Source organism: Psammomys obesus, unplaced genomic scaffold, assembly GCF_907164565.1.
Source record: "Psammomys obesus unplaced genomic scaffold, mPsaObe1.curated_primary_1811, whole genome shotgun sequence".
Classification (NCBI taxonomy): domain Eukaryota; kingdom Metazoa; phylum Chordata; class Mammalia; order Rodentia; family Muridae; genus Psammomys; species Psammomys obesus.
The window spans coordinates 843,932-863,278 of record NW_026596463.1 but is presented as its reverse complement, the minus strand read 5'-3'; the positions used below and the strand labels follow the sequence as shown (position 1 = coordinate 863,278).

General features: G+C 39.1%; 1 protein-coding gene across 4 annotated transcripts in view; it reads right to left on the bottom strand.

The window, feature by feature from the left end:
• Ap3b1 (adaptor related protein complex 3 subunit beta 1) overlaps positions 1 to 19,347 on the bottom strand; it is a 214,189-nt gene that overhangs the window by 125,524 nt on the left and 69,318 nt on the right. For all 4 annotated transcript variants that reach the window (XM_055598376.1, XM_055598377.1, XM_055598378.1 and 1 more), the window contains exon 8: positions 1,780 to 1,932. In XM_055598376.1, the coding sequence (XP_055454351.1) occupies positions 1,780 to 1,932 (153 nt within the window). The remainder of the gene's footprint in view (positions 1 to 1,779; positions 1,933 to 19,347) is intronic.

Here is a 19,347-nt window from a genome sequence, read left to right as displayed (position 1 = left end):
GTGTGTGTGTGTGTGTGTGTGTGTGTGTGTGTGTGTGTGTGTGTGTGTATGTGTGTGTTTTGAAACAGGGTCTCACTATATAGTCTCAACGGGCTTGAAACTCCCTATGTAGTCCAGGCTGGCTTCTAACTCACAAAAACCCACCTGCCTCTACTTCCTAAGTGCTGGGATTAAAGGTATGAGCCACTACACCAGGCAAGAATAAGGGGTTTGTTTGTTTGTTTCAATCTTTCATAATTCTTCAAAAATCATTTAAATGTACACAAAGCAAGGTAACACAATGTACTCCAACCCATGGCAGCCTATTTGGTGAGCTAGCAAATAAGCAGCACCAAATATGCACAGAAACAACAAAAAACGCTAGGATTCAACACCTGGCATTGTCAGCAAGCATCTGAATCATAAAATCAACTTCCTAGACAAAATGAAGCTAACAGTGAGTTCATAACAGACGGTAAGTGACAGACACTAAGCAGACTCTAGAGTACAGTAAAACTTCAGCACACATTTACCACTATGAGTTTATAGTTTACTATGACTGAATGGGCTTTTGAATAATAATTTGGAAATCATATTATTATAGTAAGATAAAAAAATACTTCTGTTAATTGCTAAGTTAAACAAACTTCTAAAGGCTAAATTCTCCAAAAAGTACAAGAAATAAAAAAAAAAGGAGTGAGTAAAGTTCCTTATATTTAAAGTTTTACTAATCGGAAAAAACAATTCACTATTTTCTTAATTAAAACAAATTTGAAGAAATGCTTAACTTCAATCTGTCAAGCCTTTATAACTGCTATCAGTAAATGTAAGGTAGAAAAGAATAAATTCAGTGACACGTAAAGGCAGTGGTCAGGGGCTGAAGCGATGGCTCAGTAGTTAAGAGCAGTTACTATTCTTGCAGAGGACGCTGGCTCACACCCTCTTCTAACCTTGCAGATGTGCAGGATGCACAACTGGTACACAGAGCTCCCGGGATAAGACATATATTTTCATTATATGTCTTACTAGAATCTAATCCTCTTGGTTAAAATGAATGCATACTTACTAGCACTTTGAATGCATGAACTAGGCTTAAAAGTCTTCAGCGAGGAGGGTGGACATATTATAACGCATTACTTGTTTTTTCTGGTCTATATTCTTAGTACATATTTGTCTTAACTTTAAGGTTATTTAAAACAAAAGATATCAAACAAATAAGCAAAAGCACGTAAGACACAAACAAAGATAATTTTTAATTACTAACAATTCCAATTAAGCTTACTGCCATGAGGCATGTCGCCCCAGTGCTGGAGGCCTCAGACATGGAAGGCATGCATCCATCCCTGTGCTCCACGCCAGCATTTCTGCTACATTTCAGCCTCTTAGGAACTTTACCAGGCAGATTTGACATCATGGAAAACCACTGTACCTGATATTCTCACCTATGATAGCATACCTGAGAGACACACCTCCATCCTTCAAATGGCCTAATAGTCACCAATCAATCAGAAATAAAGTAAACTTATGTCTTTGAACAAGCCAGTTAACACAACCAGAGAAAAGCAAATGACATATCAAGCCAGGCATTCTCATCAAAACCTGATTTTGCATGTCTAGAAACGAAGAAGGCTAAGAAAATATTTAGAATATAGACTTCATCTTATATCCCACATATTTCCAGCTACCCATCAATACGTGCTGTGTGAACACTTCACTCACACACTCAGCACTGAATAATACGCTTTCAGTCACTGTCTTGGTTTTAAATCTGTGAAACAGTTCTTTCTGGTCTCAACATACCGCTGCATTCCTGCTCTGAAGCAAAGGCTTTGTGTTTCTAATCAAGAGCCTGTGGTCTGGATCCATAGCATATGGCTTCTTCTTGTCACTCTTTTCCTTCTCTTCATCATCGGATTCATAGAAATTCTTTTCGTTGTCATCTAGACTATCATCCTGTGAAGAAAAGATACAATCCCAAGATGAGGTAAGATCGAAGCCAACACCCTACCCATCCAAAGGGACTTTAACTTTGAAAATGTCTACAGTAAGAGGATACAGAGATGGCTCAATCCAGTTCCATCCCCAATACCACGTGGAAGCTGGGCACAGTGGCACACACTTGTAATCCCAGTCCTAGAGAGACACAGTCATCCCCAAAGCTCAATGGCCTTAAAAGACCATCTCAAAAAAGAAAAAAAAGAGTGGCCAGTTCCTAAGAAATGACACTGAAAGCTGCCTTTTCTGTACATGCATGCACCCAAATAAACAAATAAAAAAAAAAAAAAACTACAATAATAACTTACTGTAGAATTCTGCTTTAGGGGCAACACAAAACATTATACAACTGACATGGAAAGGTTGATTTTTCTCATTATAATAGATAATATTTCTATTATACTACATAGCAAATCACAGAGATTCTCACAGTTGTTCAAAGAGAGGAAGTGATGATTAGATTCTAGTAAGACATATAATGAAAATATATGTCTTATCCCGGGAGCTCTGTGTACAAGTTGTAGTCATTCCAACTGGACCAAAGGGTAAGAAGACGGAGGAGTGCTGGGGACAGTGGTCAGAAGCAGAAAGTCTAAGCCCTAAGAACTAGGCAGCAAGGTCCTTAGGAGAAAGCCTAGGTTTCACATTAGGATTGTCTGTAGGGATCTAGGCTTCTGTTTATAAACAGACTCTTAGTCTCCCAAACAAGTATACACAGACACAGCAGTATCATGTACATTCAAGTACAATTTACAGGTAATACTTTAAAAAAAAAAAACCCAACAAACATACAGCACCTCCTTCATCAGCACTTTGTTCTCACTTTTCTGTTTTAGTTATCTGAGTCATCTGAGATCCAAAAATATACTGCAGAAGGTTCCAGAAATTAAAAAAAAAAAAAACTCTTAACCTTTGATTTATGAAGAATTCTTAGTAGCAATGTTCATACTCTCTGTTGGGAGTGGGGTTAGGGTGGGGGTGTGAGAAGCTGTCAATATCTTGGACAGGTAGCAGGTGAGTTCAGGCTACTGGACAGAAAGAATACATAAGTTACAGGGATGGATCACATCCCAGGTAGGAACATAAGTAAACACTGAGCTTGAATACCAAACCTTAACAGTAATTTGACTGAATGTAAATAAATCTGTCAATTAAAAGACAAGTCCAGGGGCTAGACAGATGGCTCAGCAGTTAAGAGCACTGGTGCTCCTCCAGAGGAAACCAGGTTCAATTCTCAGCACCCACATGGCAGCTCAGAACTGTCTTTAACTCCTGTTCCAGAGGATCTGACACCTTTACACAGACATACATGCAGTCAAACACCAGTGTACCTAAAATAAAATAATTTTTAAAAAGACCAGTCCAGTAGATTAAAACACATAACCCAACTGTATGCTGCATACAAGAAACTTACTTGACATTAAAGGCACAGGTAGACTAACACTTCTAACTAGGAAAAAAAAAAGTGTAACAGTGTTAGAGGCAGCTGTACACATATCACCCTCACACAGTCACTTCAGAGCAGCAGGTAAAACTGCTATAGGAAAACACGACATGTCCACAGAATGGCTAATTTCTCAGGTTATTTCTAGGGAGCCCAACGTGGCCTTAAACTCATAAGACTGCTGGCTCAGCCTGATCAGTCTGTATACAACATTCTTGAAATGATGAAATCATACAAGTGGTTAGCAGAGTTTCAGGACTGGGGAAGTTGCTATGCTGAACACTGCAGACATTAAAGGGAAAGGGAATTACTGAACTTTCAGTAGCCTGATTATACTGCTCACCTACAGTTTTGCAAAAGGTCTCTATTGTAAAGGGACACCAGATCTCCTAAATTCTTTCTGTTTGTTTGATTTGTTTTTTTAAAACAAGGTATCTCTGTAGAGCCCTGGCTGTCCTGGAACTTGCTCTGTAGACCAAGCTGGCCTTGACCTCACAGATATCTACCTGCCTCTGCCTCTCAAGTGCTGGGATTAAAGGCGAGCACTACCACTACCTAGCCCTCTAAATTAATTCTTAAAATTGCATGTGAGTTTCAATTCTTAAAATAAAAGTTTAAATAATAAAAATTAAGGGGATAAAAGCACTAACTCAAAAAGCAATTTCTATATGTGTACATTACAACAATAAATGAAATTCTCAAAAAAGCTAATATTTTTCACTTGCAAGAGCTTCCACTTGCAAGTACTTGGCAAGAAGACTGAAGTTTTTACCTTACACAAATATCACTAGAAAAAAACAAAAAACAAAAAACAAAACTTTCACCAAAAGTAAATTTTAGGGCTTATCCAAGGGTTGCTAAATCTAAATTAAAATTTTTATAGAACTTATCTAAACATGGGGCTGTAGAAATGATTCCACACTTAAAGTACTTACTGTGCTTTCAGTTGAGTTCCCAACACCCGAGGCAGGTAATGCACAATCACCTGCAACTCTAACTCCAGAATATCTAACGCCTTTGTATGACCACCATAAGCAACCGTACATATATGTGCATATCCACACACACACATAAATCTTAAAAAAATGATAAAGAAAGAAGAAAGAACACGAATGAACCCAAAGCAGTTGGTGAAGGTTTGCCTAGCACGCACAAAGCCCTGGGTTGAAACCTACAACCACATAAACTGGTTTGGTAGCATATCACTGGAGTCTCTGCACTCAGGAGGAATGAAGCACAGAGTCAACCTTGCCAGCTCAGGTTCCATAAAACCCTGCCCATAAACAAGAAATAACTTGGTTAACCAGAGAAAATTCACTCAATTTAAACTCATTGAAAACAAACATCTTTTAAAAATAATATAATATCTACCTTCAAATTAAACTAGAAATTATCTGTTTATTATGGTACAAGATTTAATCCCAGCTCTGAAAAACAGAGGAGGACTGAGAGCTCCAGACTGAGTATTCAGTATGGGGATACGCAGGGAGACTCTCTAAAGCAAAATTAATTGAATAATTAAAATTAAATGCAAACTAGAACTTACTACCTTTACTTAAACAAACTGCTTTCTCGTAGTGTTTATAGAGGACTACTAAAAGTAAGACACACTTTCATAGCAAGGAGAGAGGTGGCTGCTTCTTTACTGAGCTCCAGGCCAAAGTGGTTCTAGGTTCTAGGATACCAAGAAACACTGTGTAAAAAAATCAAGTATAAAGCATGCAATTACTGTATTCCAAATATTATGGCTGAACTATAAGCACTTGCTTAAAACCTTAAATCAATACTAATAAACATGTTTAAATTCTACCAAACACAAAACTACAACTAGCAAATGAAATTCCAAAATGCTCAAAAATTCTGCTTTTAATAAGCAATTATTTGTTCTGTTCTTCTTTGTTATTAATTAATATATTTTATTAGAATTTTATTATATTACTTTAATGGAGAACATATTTTTAATACAATTTTTACTCAAAAAATGTTTAGGATTATGGTAATAATTTTAGTCAAAAAATTTCAAGGAAGTAATTTTCTTTCATTACTATTTTCCCACACAAAAGTCAAAGATCTTATATAACGATTTAAATTTTTTCTAGAAATTCTTATATTAATTTTTGCAAATTCCTAAAATAAGAGAGTATTTGAAATAACATTTACACGTGGCCCTAAGAAGACAAAAAGTTAAATACCTCAAAAAGTTAAAATGAGATTTAAAAAAAAAAAAAAAAGAAAGAAAGAAAAGAAAGCACGTTGCCTGTGGACAAAATAGCTGACATCAATTATTTATTAAAGACAATCACCTCAAAACTTCTACTCTACCTTTTTACAAAATTTCAGTTTTCTCTCATCTTTTCGGTCTTTGGAGACAAAGAGACTTGCTATGTATCTGTGAGCAGGCCCATTTCAGGCCCTGAGAGTTGGGGTTACAAATATGCACCACCATGCCCATCTCTCAGTTCTCTGGCTCCGTGTCAGGTGCATGCAAATGTCCGGAGACAGGACTTAGAAGAAGGGGAAGGTAGGTAGGAGTCGGAAGGCTCATTATGTGAACACAGAAACAGTTCCACAGGGGCGGGAACCAATCAGCAACAACAGGGTTAAGTCTGTATTGACCACGGATGTGTTTTTTTTGATATCTTTAACTAGTATGAAGAGAAAATGGTTCAAACAAAAGGGAAGCCAGATACATAGTGGGTGTACAAGGACACGCCGATCTGGCGTCACTGCTAGTGTATTCCGAACCTCTCAATGTTGTCATTACTCATGGTAAAACCTGACGGAAGGAGATGTAGATTATAAAACTGCTATGGAAATTAAGTTCATTTAGTGATGCTTACACAGGGTCAGCCTCTGGTACAAAGTCAACAAGAAGAAGACGGGCCCCTATGACCCAAGGAGAGGCTCCTGCCTGTAGAGCTGTGGAGAGCAGCCTGCACTCAACACACCATACAAGAAACATGGTTCATATGTTCAAGGAATTAAGAGATAAAAAGTTTTTATAGAAATGTCAGATTTAATTTTTATGTCATTTTTTATATAAAGGGCTATATAATTTTGGTAATCAATTTCAGAGTTAATTAAATTTGTCAATCTTTTTAAAAAAATCAACTGACTGCCTATACTTTGTGACACTTTTGACCCATCAAATGGGGAAAGATTTGTACGATCTTAAAGATAATAAATAACTTATTTAACTGAGTTCAGAGCTGCCATACCTTTGACACCACTGAAGAGTTGAAAGATAGTCATTCTTTGTTAAAAGTTATGTGAATTGTGGAATGAATCTTACTTTTCCCACATCTAGGAACAGAATAGAAACTTAAACAAGCGAAGGGAAACAAGCTATATTAAGAAAGCTAACTGGTCTGTCTGCTTAAGAGTAAAAACAAATGAATTTGAAAGACCTTGAAATGAACTTTATAGAAATTACCAAATGTTCTACTTAGAATGTTACCATTTTCATAAACACAAAAGATAAACCAATTCTAACACCTCCACTCATACTGAAAGACATCATCTATAAATATTCTATTTTTAGTAGAACTGCTTATTTTCAGAGTGTCCACTATAGTGTTGAATACTTTCTGATCTGAAAAGTGACACCAGGTAGCTCTGGTGTGCTCTGTTAATTTGGTGCTATGCAGAAAGGCTTCTCCCATACACCTACGGAAGCTATGATGGAAGCCTTTCACTATTCTCCCACACATGAAACCCTTATCAGAGTACCCTGCATATTACATACATATTACATACATACATATTACTGTATTTGTTATTCTGGTTTCTCAGAACACATAACAAAAAAAAAAAAAAAAAGAAAAAGAAAAAAGGAAACTAAGTTATTTAATTCAATATTAAAAACTAAAAAACAAAACAAAAACAAACAAACAAAAAAACCCCACTAATTTATTTATTTCAAGGGGCACGGAAAGAGAAACATCTTTTAGAGGTGCTCCCACCAAAAACATTCAATTATTGGGCTACATGGGTGGCTCAGTGGGTGAACACTCAGGCTCAAGCACACGAATCTGAGCTCAGTCACAGCGCAGAGGCTGGACATGGTGGCGCACAGCTGCAACGCCAGCACTGGAGGAAAGACAACACATTTCCAGGGTTCACTGGCCCACATGTCCAGCCACAAAAGCATGCTTCAGGTTCAGGGAAAGACTCTGCCTTTGAAAGAGCTATAGTGGGCTGGACGGATTGCCCAGAGGTTAAGAGCACTCACTGCTCTTGCAGAGGAGTCAGGTTTGCTTCCTGGCTCGCAAATGGCAGCTCACAACTGAAGGGACTCTGGCCAGCTTGAGCACGTCAAGCATGGATCTGGCAGCCCTTGTCCTTCTCTCCTATTTCCTCTGCCTTGATAAAAACTGTTGGATTACATTTCTTCAGCTAGACACCAAGGTTTATTCCCTTATTTGGCCACTTCCTCCTCCTCAAGCTGACACCGAGGTCCTGCTATTCAAGTCCAGCAATCAAAAGCCCCCTTTGGCTCACCTAATGAACACGCCCAATTAAATGTAAACACCTCATTCTAACACATTTCCCCTTGTACCTTTATAAACTGCCACTTGCCTAAGGGCCACATCTGTCTTCTCTCTATCCAGAGGCAGTCCTTTCTCCCCTGGGACAAATACCCTCCTCCCTCTCCCTTACTCCTTTCCCATTCCCTATTCCCCATGGCAGCCTCTTATTCCCTGCCCTCTGTCTTTTTACATCCTTTGGGGCGAGAACTGGGTCTTCTGGGTCCTGAGTCCATACTTTTCCTTTCAACAACTATCTGTAGTTCTAGTTCCAAGACATCCAGCACCCTCTTCTGGCCTCTGAAGGTACTATACAAGTGTGGTACACACACAGACACACAGACACACAGACACACACACACACACACACTCACACAGGTTAAACACTCACACATATAAAGTATTAAAAGGTAATTGATGAAAAATAAACATTCTAACATTAAACTCTTGCTACCACATGCAACCCATGGGTGAGCACACTTGCACACAAATGTATACATGCAAATTTTTTTAAAGATTCAAGTACTATACATGTTCCTATTGAGGAAGTGTCGCAGTTTGCATGAGAACTGCATAAGTCCTCATAGGCTCATATATTTAAATGCTTGATCCCTAGCTGGTGGAACTGTTTGGGGAGGATTAGAAGGCATGGCCTTCTTGAAGGTTGCACGTCACTGTGGGTAAATGTCAAGGTTTCATAAACCCACACCATTCACAGCGTGCCTCTCTCTGCCTGCTGCCTGTGGCTAAGATGTAAGTTCTAAGCCACTGCTCCAGCATCCTGTCTGCCTGCTATCATGCTCTCCACCACGATGGTTATGGACTCACCCTTTGAAACTGTAAGTAAGAGCCCAATTCAATGCTTGCTTCTCTAAGTTGCTTTGTTTGGTGTCTCTTCACAGCAATACAAAAGTAACTAAGACTGTCAGAGGAGCCACATACGAAGGGAGGGAGGTTGAGACAGTGAGACACCCTCAGACACAGACACACAGAGACTTGTTTTTAAATCTTCTCATCTCATTTGAAAAGTAGCGTCCAACTTGAACTAAGGAAAGCTTTGTGGTTTCAAAGCATTTAAGAATATATGCTTGAGCAGACACAGCTGTAACGGTGTGATAGAGTGCCACACAGGAACCTAGGAATGCTGTGGGATCAAGGAGGACTAGGAGCCAGGCAGCGGAGTGTTTACATTTTCGTAACTTAAAATGCAGAGTCTAATCCAAGAAATACACTTTTGTGGAAAAAACAACCAAAAATCTATACTCTTGCACTTTGAAATAGTCTCGGTATTCACTAGGAATTTTAGTAAGGTCTTAACACTCTACAGAGTACATGCAAGAAGCAGAAATGGGACTTATGGAGGAAAGACAAAAAACAAAAAAACAAACAGGTCTTGTGTTTTTCCTCTGTCAATAATGCACCCACACGAGCTCAAAAATGACAAGGTCAAGAGAGTTAGATACGCCTCACATGGGGAAGGCTCTTACTCATAATATGCCAGCAACATTCAAACCCTGAGAACAAGAGAACAGGCAACCCAAGAGAACCTATCCCCTTACCCCATTTCTTTATTTCTCTGTGTCTCTTTATTTCTCTCTCTTTCTCTTTCTTTCTCTCTCTCTCTCTCTCTCTCTCTCTCTCTCTCTCTCCTCCCACACACACTCACTCACTCTCAAAATCTAACACCTACCTCCAGGAACCATCCAGAAATGGAGGCAGAAAACAACGTAGAATGAGAGGATGAAGGAGTTCTGAAACACTGTCTTCTGGACATGCCCTAAAGTGGTGAGTGCCTGTGAAGGGTCATCAGCACTGCATGGAGGAGCACTGCAAGGGCTCAAAGGGAGGAACTATAGTCAGTTATGGGTAATGGGAGCCGGTGGGAGAGTCATACTCCTTGATGGTGTAGGCTCTGGCAATTTGCCCTTATTCAAGTAAATGACCTAATTAAATGAGGTAAGGCACACACACAAAAGACATGGAAGTGTGGGCAGTACTTGGGAAAAAGAAAGGGTTCAGTGGGGATGGGGAAAAAGGTGATGGAAAATATAATCAATGTACATTGTATGTGTATGAAGTTGTGAAAATTATGTTTAAAGATGGCCAATAAGCACATGAGAAGATGCTCAATAGCTTATGTCATTAAGGAATTATAAACGAAGAGAAGCTACGACCATCAACACCTACCAGACAGGACTAAGGAGCAGAGCCAGGCCGATTTTTACAACAGGGGAACTACTGCACATGATGAACAGAGCATACCAGAAACCTACAGGCTTTAGCTGGTGCCAATGTACTAATGTAGCTATAGAGACTTAAAGGTACAGATCCATGCATGAGAACTAGGGCACACAGAAATCCCATCACTTACAACTCATCTGACTCTGAACCAAGGATTGCTCTTTTTAAAACCTTGTTTTGAACAACTGAAACAAAAGCAGTGGGCTGGAATATCTCAACCTGTGGAGTATGAAGGCAAGTTCTCCCTCATCAATATAGCTTCACTGTACACAGGGCACTCACCTCAGAAGACACACATATCACACAGGTTCCTGACGGCAACATCACAGGTAATGTGTAGCTCTGCAGGAGGAGTCTGAAGAGGCACAGGCAGGGGGCCTCTGTAGGAGGCCACAGTGTGGGAACTACACTTCACACAATCCTTTCTGAAGAGCCTGCACTGGGAGCTCCAAACACAGCACTCAGGCTCGGAGAATAATCTTTGCTCTTTAGAAGGATGTGAAAACAGGAGACAGACATTTTATCTGGGCTTGGTAAGAAATAAACACAAACTATCATCTTTTTGTCAGTTTACATAGCAACAAAGAAAAAAAGGTTGCAATGGCTAAAACCATAAACATTTTATGTCTAAAATTTGATGAAAAGAAACTATTTCTAAAACATATACTTGCCCATGATATGAACAAAGATACTGGGCCTCATGAAAACAAAAGGTACCGTGCACAACAAGCCTCTCAGATACTAGTAAAGTGCTGGCAGAAATGGACATTTTAATCCTCTAAACTCGGGTGTTTTGAGGTGAAGCAGGTATTTATCACCGTCCACAGGTAGAGAACAAAGATATATGAGACATGCATAGCCATAGTCTCACATGTTAAAAGGACTGGACTGAACACAGGGACAATTTTTCTTCTTCCTGTCATCTCTCCCCTTTACTAATCTGACAACTGCTGACAACCAGCCTTCTGAATTCCTCAACAGCCTAAAGGGCTGTAATAATGTCCTTAAGATGTACACCAAAATCATACAACCTTGCTGCCTCCTTCGGGTTTAGATGGTTCCTTAAGGGTTCTCCCCTGCAGCACCCAGGACAGTCCATTAACTGCCTCAAATCACCATAAGAATGGTAGCCATTTGCATCCTGGAAGATAGCCACCTCACACAGTGTAAACACAAGGAAGCAATCTCTCTGCTACAGCTGCTTATAAGGACAGAAGTCCCTCTAATGCAGGTCGCGACCCCTCAGGGGAGACTGAATCACTTTTTCACAGGAGTTGTCTATCAGATATTCTGCATTTTAGATATTTAAATTACAGCCCGTAGCAGTATCAATATTATAATTATGAAGTAATAATGAAATAATTTAGAGGCTAGGGTTCACCACAAGGAACTGTATTAAAGGATCGCAGCCTTAGGAAGGCTGAGAACCACTGCTCTAAAGGTACCCTGATGGCTTCACACAAACTTAATTACCTCCAAAAGGCTATCTCCAAATACTACTACCTAGAAGGCTAAAGTTTCATCATTCCCTGACATAAGGTGAGTTGTTCTAACAGGAGCAGAGGGCTAAGTGGTTAGCCTAACTGCTCAGATGAGTCAACTATTTGCACACAGGCAAGCAGGAGTTCAGCAAGAATACTTTTATAACTTTTTCTAAAGAAAAAGTGAAACGTCATCTCCCAGAATTCACTATGCAACACAGGGTGTGTACAGTGCTGTGAGACACCCCCTCCCCACCATGAGAAAACTGCTGTGCTTGTCCCTTTGCATGGTTATACCACAGCCCAGTAACCACTCTTACCACACAGGAGGAAGTATGGGGCTGAGGACCATTGAACACTGAATCTCCCCAATACATCACAATTATGGAAACACCTGTGCACAGTAACTTTGTGTTGAGCCACTATGAATATTCAGTGTTCAATTGCCCACAACACTTCTCATTTATATGTTCAGCTCTAGTATATAAGAAACATACTTTCTGAATGCATCCATTTCCAAACTTCTGAGAAATGGGGTAAAAGACCTGCCTAAAGCCATTTTCAAATTTCCCTAAAATAAAACATGCCTGTGGCTACGCTGATCAGGGCAGAGGCTCCAAAGCCTGGAAATATGGGCTGTCATTATCCTAGAGCCACTGATTTAAAAAGCTACAAAGGCTGATGTGGATATATTTTAGAACAGTTCTTGCTCAATTACAAAGCACCCTCAGTAGAAGTAAATGTTTGCTATGCATTCACTCTTTCCTCATCCTAATCCCTGGAGCAGAGCTCACACTACAGACAGGGAACTGAAATTGATAAGTTGAATTCTTCTTTAGGGCATTAAGTCAAGGCTTTTATAACATATTTAGAAATTCTAAACAAGAGAGATAAAGCCCCCACCCCCACCCCCCTTTTTTTTTTCTTGAGACAGGGTCTCACCATGTAGCCCTGGAAGAACACTTATGTAGAGCAGACTGGCCTTAAACTCATAGAGATCCATCTTCCTGCCCCTGCCTTCCAAGCGCTAGAATTAGAAGCTAAGCCATCATGCCTGGCTGTAACACTTCCTTTTCTTAATTAATAAGGAACCCCAATACTTAGAGCAGAAAATAATACATATGTACATATGTTTGTGTTCTAAACTAAGAGTAGGGAACCAGGGCTCTGGAAAACTCCCATTTCAATTATTTGGGGAAAAAGGGAGGGGGCAAGGAAAATATCGAATTAAAAGCTCTACATAACACATAAAGTTTTATGAGGGATTATTTAATCTCCATTAATCCCCAAATATTCTATATCTAAACTAAAGGATACATTGAATCATTAGAAAAAGCTGTATAAACAAACTGTCTCAATGACTGGGGCTGGAGATACGGCTTAGTGGGTAATCTTCCAGAGGACTGGGATCCATTCTCAACACTCACAGAGAAGCTCACAACAGTCCAGCTCCAGTTCCAGGGGATTGGACTCTCCTATTACATGCAGACAACAGGCACACACGAGGTATGCAAACATAATGCTACCATGACCCCAAACACATAAAAAGATAAAAAATGAATTAATAACAATAAAGGTAATTTGACTATACTCAATGTGTCCTGGTGTGTATGTGTAATCCTAACATTCAGGAAGCTGAAACAGGAAGAGTACAAGTTCAAATACAGCCTGGGCTACAAAGTTAAGCCCTTGTCTCAAAAACAGACAAGATAAAAAGAAAGGAGAAGGGGATACCACTAGAAGGGAAAGAGAGTGAGGATGTTTGCCTGAGGAGGAACTAAAGTGAGATAGTGACACCACACACACAACAACAGACAGCAATCTACACCTAGGAAAAGGAAACCACATGAACAGAAGAAACTGTAATACTCAATATTATTGAACTTTAAAGATAAACATAGTAATTGCTTGGGAACTCTGTGACCAGCTGTCTACATTTACCTTGAAATATAAAGAAATATCAAGAAATTTAGATGAATAGATATGTCCATATCACAGTGTGCTGGTTTCTCCATTTTGAAAGCTAATTTTGCCAGATACAGCCTTCCTAGTTGACTTTTTTTTTTTTCTTCTTTCAATACGATGAAAGCTGTAGGTAGCAGTGCATACCTTTAATCCCAGCACTCAAAGAGGCAGAGGCAGGTGGATCTTTTTGAGTTTGATGCCAGCCTGGGCTAGAGAATTCTGGGACAGCCAGGGCTACACAGAGAGACCTTGCCTCAATCATGGATGGATGGAAGGAAGGAAGGAAGGAAGGAAGGAAGGAAGGAAGGAAGGAAGGAAGGAAGGAAGGATGGAAGGGTGGGTGGGTGGGGGAGTGGGTGGATGCATCTGCTTCTTGAACTACCCCCTTCTAGAAGCTGTGGTCTCTGATAGGAAGGCAGCTGCTAACATCACTAAAGAAACTGTACACACAGTGCCCCCCTTCTCCCTGGCTAATTCGAGCTGCTCTCCTGACTTTCAACAGAGGAGGGTGCTGGCCCTGGAACAGATCCAGTAGTTTCTCTTACCTACAAGTTTGAGCTTCTTCATTAGATCAATGGCTGTTTGTCATCAGGTCCAGGGAGAGTTTAGTCACTGTCTCTTCAGATATTCTTTTTAGCTTCTTCTCTCTCCTCTCTTTGGGGCATTCCACTGTGTGGGCACATCTGAGGGTGCCCACCAGACCTCAGGAGGATTTTACTGTTGTACTGTTCATTTTACTTCATATATTTTCTGCTCCTCAGACTAGATAATTTAAACTGACCAATCTTCTAGTTCACTGATTCATTTTCTGTCTGTTGAGACCTACTGTTGAACCCTAGTCATGAATGTTTCATGTTAATTACTCAACTTTTCAGAAAGCTTCTTTAGGGTTATTTTGTATATCTCTCTCTCTCTCTCTCTCTCTCTCTCTCTCTCTGTGTGTGTGTGTGTGTGTGTGTGTGTGTGTGTGTGTGTACTCAAGCATGCATGCTGGTATTCTCTACTTGGAGGGACATCGTTTTTCTAACTTCATTTACTTGCTTTATTGTGTTTTAGACCAAAAATATAAATGTGCATGTGCAATTTAAATGTATGTGCTTCTTTGGTCACAATTTCTATTACTTCATTTTTCTTTTAATGTACCATTCTTTTATTCTTTGCATGTTTCCTAATGTTGACATTTAGATTATGATGATATAATATATGATATATGATAACTCTATAAAACTGAGATTCTACCCCTTCCCACATGTCTGCTGCTGCTGTTATGTTCTGCTCTGCCATGATCTTAAGTGATTTGCAAAGGCTGTATTCTTTCTCTCTCTCAGTCACTTAAGAGTTTGCTCTTCTGCTAGCCTTATAATCAGCAAGTGATTTAACAGAGATTTCCTAGAGTTAATTACCAAAGGAAATTTTTTTTTACTGTGCTATGCAGCCTCCATAACACTAAAATTACTTATGCCTTTGGCACTGCTTCCATTTCTGTAGAGCTTATGGTCATTCAGACACCAAAGCTCAGGTTCTCATCCAGTCTTTGAGCATCTCAGCCTAAATTCCACACAGTCCAGAAGGCTGCTAGCAGCACTCTCCCAATGCTTTCTCCCTCCAGGCTGTTGCTCTTTGCTTCTACGTGTGTTTATACTATTTTTACTGGTATCTGTGGCTAAGTTATCATTTGCTTTGAGGAAGCTCCAACTTAGATAAAATAAGGTTACATTCTTTACACCATTGCCCTCTAAACCATCAAAGACAGAATCATGACTCTTTAGACCAAAGCCTACCCTAGCCCCTCCCCTACTCTATCCCAGGAACCTAAGCTGTATGTGGTCCTGAGCTGTTAAGGTTAAGGACTATCACTGAGGTGACACTGAATTGAACTATGTAAAGCACTCTTTTTATTTCTTAATATTCAAATAATTGCTGTAAACCTCAGCTTATTTTTCTCCTTTCAAAAGTTTATTCTGGGCAAGGGAAAAGATGAGGGAGGAGGGTGGGATTAGGAGGGAATGAGGGAGGGGCTACAGCTGGGATACAAAGTGAATAAACAGTAATTAATATAAAAAATTTAAAAAATTTTAAAGTTTATTCTGTTTTGCCCCATTTTACCACGTCTCTATGTAGGACACAACCTGGAGTTCCCTGCTCTGCCATATTTGCTAGTAACAGATTACACTTAATAAGTTTTACACAAAATGTTGGGAACTTAAACCATCTCTTAGTCACAGTATAGATCTCAAAAAAGAAATTAAATACATAATCAGCATAAAGCACTAAATAAAGGTGCACTAAAAGCACAGAATATATAGACAGCTTTTCAAGTTATGAGAAGGCAAAAACAATCCCAGTCTAGAGGTACCAGGAAGCTGAAAAGAGAGTTGGTAAAGAGAAATAGCAAAAGACGAAAATAGGATTTGGGAGGCAGGAAGGAGGGAGGGGAGGGGAGGGGAGGGAGGGAGGGAGGGAGGGAGGGAGGGAGGGAGGGAGGGGAGGGAGGGAGGGAGGGAGAAAGAAAGTAAAAAAATTGATTTCATCCACAGACAGTAAAACTTAGAGGTGTGAAACTTTGGTAAATAGCCTTTGTCTTACACTGTTTCCTAGTCTCTCGGTCAGAGAAGCTTCCTTCAGCCGTGAGTGACAGTCAAGATGGGGACCCATAATTGGTCACTGCTGAGAATAAATGACTGATGAACACCTGGCCCCAGGTGGGACTTCTTTGTCAACCCAACTGAGGCCCAGGGAACAACAGAGAAAATGGGGCAAAATGTAGAAACCAAAGGATGGGGAGAAATGCAGTAAGCACTCTTTTTCTGGAAATGGCATGCCCACTGTAATCATGAACACACAGCAGCTGTGACTACACATGCACACCAAAACACACAGATGCTGAGGGAGGGAGGGTGGGAGGGTAGGAGAGAGGGAGGGAGAGAGGGTGAGAGGGAGGGAGGGAGGGAGGGAGGGAGGGAGGGAGGGAGGGAAGAAAACAAGCACAAGCTGAGAAAAAAATTGGTGTTGGCAGGATGGGAGTGGGACGAAAGGGGGTAGTAGAGTTAAATGTAATCACACTGCAATGTATACAATTATGGTATTATAAAATCTTTTAAATACAAATACTTTATATAGAGAGGTACAGTGGCTACAACTAACTCCTGACCAGAAAAAAATGGACCACGAAAAAATTCTACAGAACCAAGATATTTTCAGATGAACAAAATTCAAGAATTCACACACAGGAGGTCTTCTAGAACATCACACACAAGAAACTGTTCAGGCTGAGGAGAAAAATAACAAATGGAACTTCTGGAACCGAAAATGGGAGAGTCTCCATTTCTATAGCAGAAAGTTGACTGATAGTAAAACTGCTGTCAAAAAATAGTTTTAAAAAAGAAGGGGCCTTACTTAGGAATTTTAAAAGTAATTGCAAACACATAATCACACACAAAAAACATAACGGAAGTCAGGCATGGTGAAGAATACAACAGCAAAATGCTATCTATGCCTTATAGTATTATTAAACTAAAAAAAGGGGGCAGGAAATTGAAAAGAGACATAATCAAGAACACAAGTATGAAACTGCCAAGTATTAAATAAAATAGGTTTGAAGACAGGTACATATTACTTGGATAAAATTAAAACACTTAGCAAAAGTAATCTCATAGGGTTAAAACATTCAAAAACAGTGGACAAAAGAACAGGGTATCTTTTAATGTCTCAGAACCAAGTGGAGGAGAGCCCTCTCTTCCTCCCAGCTCCTGGTCCACAGTAAACTGTGGGCTAAAGCCTTTGTCAACAGTTGTTATTTTATTTCATTTGTATTGTAAGAACCATAATCTATGATAAATCCTCAGTATTTCACTTTTAAAGATTCTATAGATCGGGAAAATCTATTGGTCCATTGGTAAAACACATTACAATGTTTGTTCATTTTTAAATTAACCTACTGAAAAAAACTACACACAATATGTATACATGCATATGTTCACAATACATTTTGCATTTTGATGAGTTATTTTATAACAACTCTAAAAAGACACATGCTAAAACACTTAAAACTCTAACCACAGAATGCCCTTCTACCTATCTAAGGTTCTATAAATTAAAGTACATAAATACAGAGAAAAACAAAAGTGTATCACTCCCAAGTTGCCAAATGCCACAGGAATAGCACCACCTGGATTCATAGTCTAAACAGCTACAGTAAATATTTACTTTTTAAGTTTCGAATTAAGCAGTCTTGATAATTGTTACAAATCTTTCGTCTCCTACAACTGTAACATAATTGGATCTATAAATGAAAATGAAATGTCTGGACCAAACAGTTTCATTTAATATCACCTTAAAGCTAATGCCAGAACAGAGCTCGGCTTGATTTTTTTTTTTTTGATGGAGGGATGACTTCATTTTTTTTTGTTTCATTTTACTTTAAATAACTCTTAAAAGAAGCAGATTTGTATGATCTGAAGAGAAACTAGAGTATTAAATCACTCCTTAACAATCACTTTGTTTTATTTTCTAAGTAAATGTATTTATTTTCAATCCATTATTCTTATAAAAGCAACTTTATGTTAAGAGATTTACATGCTCTCCCAGAAGAGGCTTCAATGACAAAGAAAATACTTAAATAATGTCATATCCTTGAAAATTATACAAACTTGACCTAGAATGGAAAACCAGCTGACACAGACTGCAACGAGTAAGGTAAATTTAAGAAAACAAAAATGCAAATACACATTTTAGTAGTCTCTTGAATTTATTAACCTAAAAGGTTTAATTTCCATTTTCCTGCATCAGCTTTATTTATAAAATGTCGTGCCCTATAAATATGCTGTTATTTTCTATAGTCAAGCACCCTCTTAACAAATCTTCTCATTAATATGTAAATGTAAAGTCAATCGGTCTTCTCTCTGACAGCCCCATGAATTCCTAGTACACTGCATAATCGGCTTTGACTTGGCATCCACTATTTATCATCAAAGATGTCAGTTAGAAAAATTATGGAAAATGCACTGCAACTGATATGACTGCGATATACTTTGTCAACACTTAATTGTTCCTCAAATCGTACATTTACATATAAACAGCCTAAATACTGATCTATAATGATGCAAATAAACCAAATTAAAAATCTCTTCAGGCTCCGAAGAAGCTTATTTGTGTATGATGTGTTCATTTGAGAACTGACTGACAAAAGTACGCACATCAGCTCACCTAAAGAACTATTTCTAATAATTTTCAATTCCTAAAAGCTAACATCTTACTACTACCCTTCAAGAATATTAACATAGATGTGAAAACTGGACTATTTTGTCATGTGACATTTTGCTCAGATTGGCTTGTGAGGGCACATGATATTTTACTGTGACCCCCTTACGTGTGAGGGGGATGACTTTGGCCAGCTGAAAACATCTGTGGGTAGACTTTGAGGAGAGGACATATATAGAGGACAGAGTAGAAGGAGACATCAATTTTTGGATCGACATCACTATCCTAATATTCATGCTTTGACACTTGGCTTTGCAGAGAGAAACGTTCCACAGGGCTTCCCCAGGCAATCCAACTGAGTCTTTTGGCTTTCACTGCTTCGAATTTGCCTTCAGACTGGACTGCTGGTATTCTAAGGACTGAGTCTGTAATCCCCTAACAACTCAACCACCCTGATCAGCAGGAAGTGGATAAAAGAGGACTTCAGCCCTTTTCCCTACTAATCTCATATATAAGG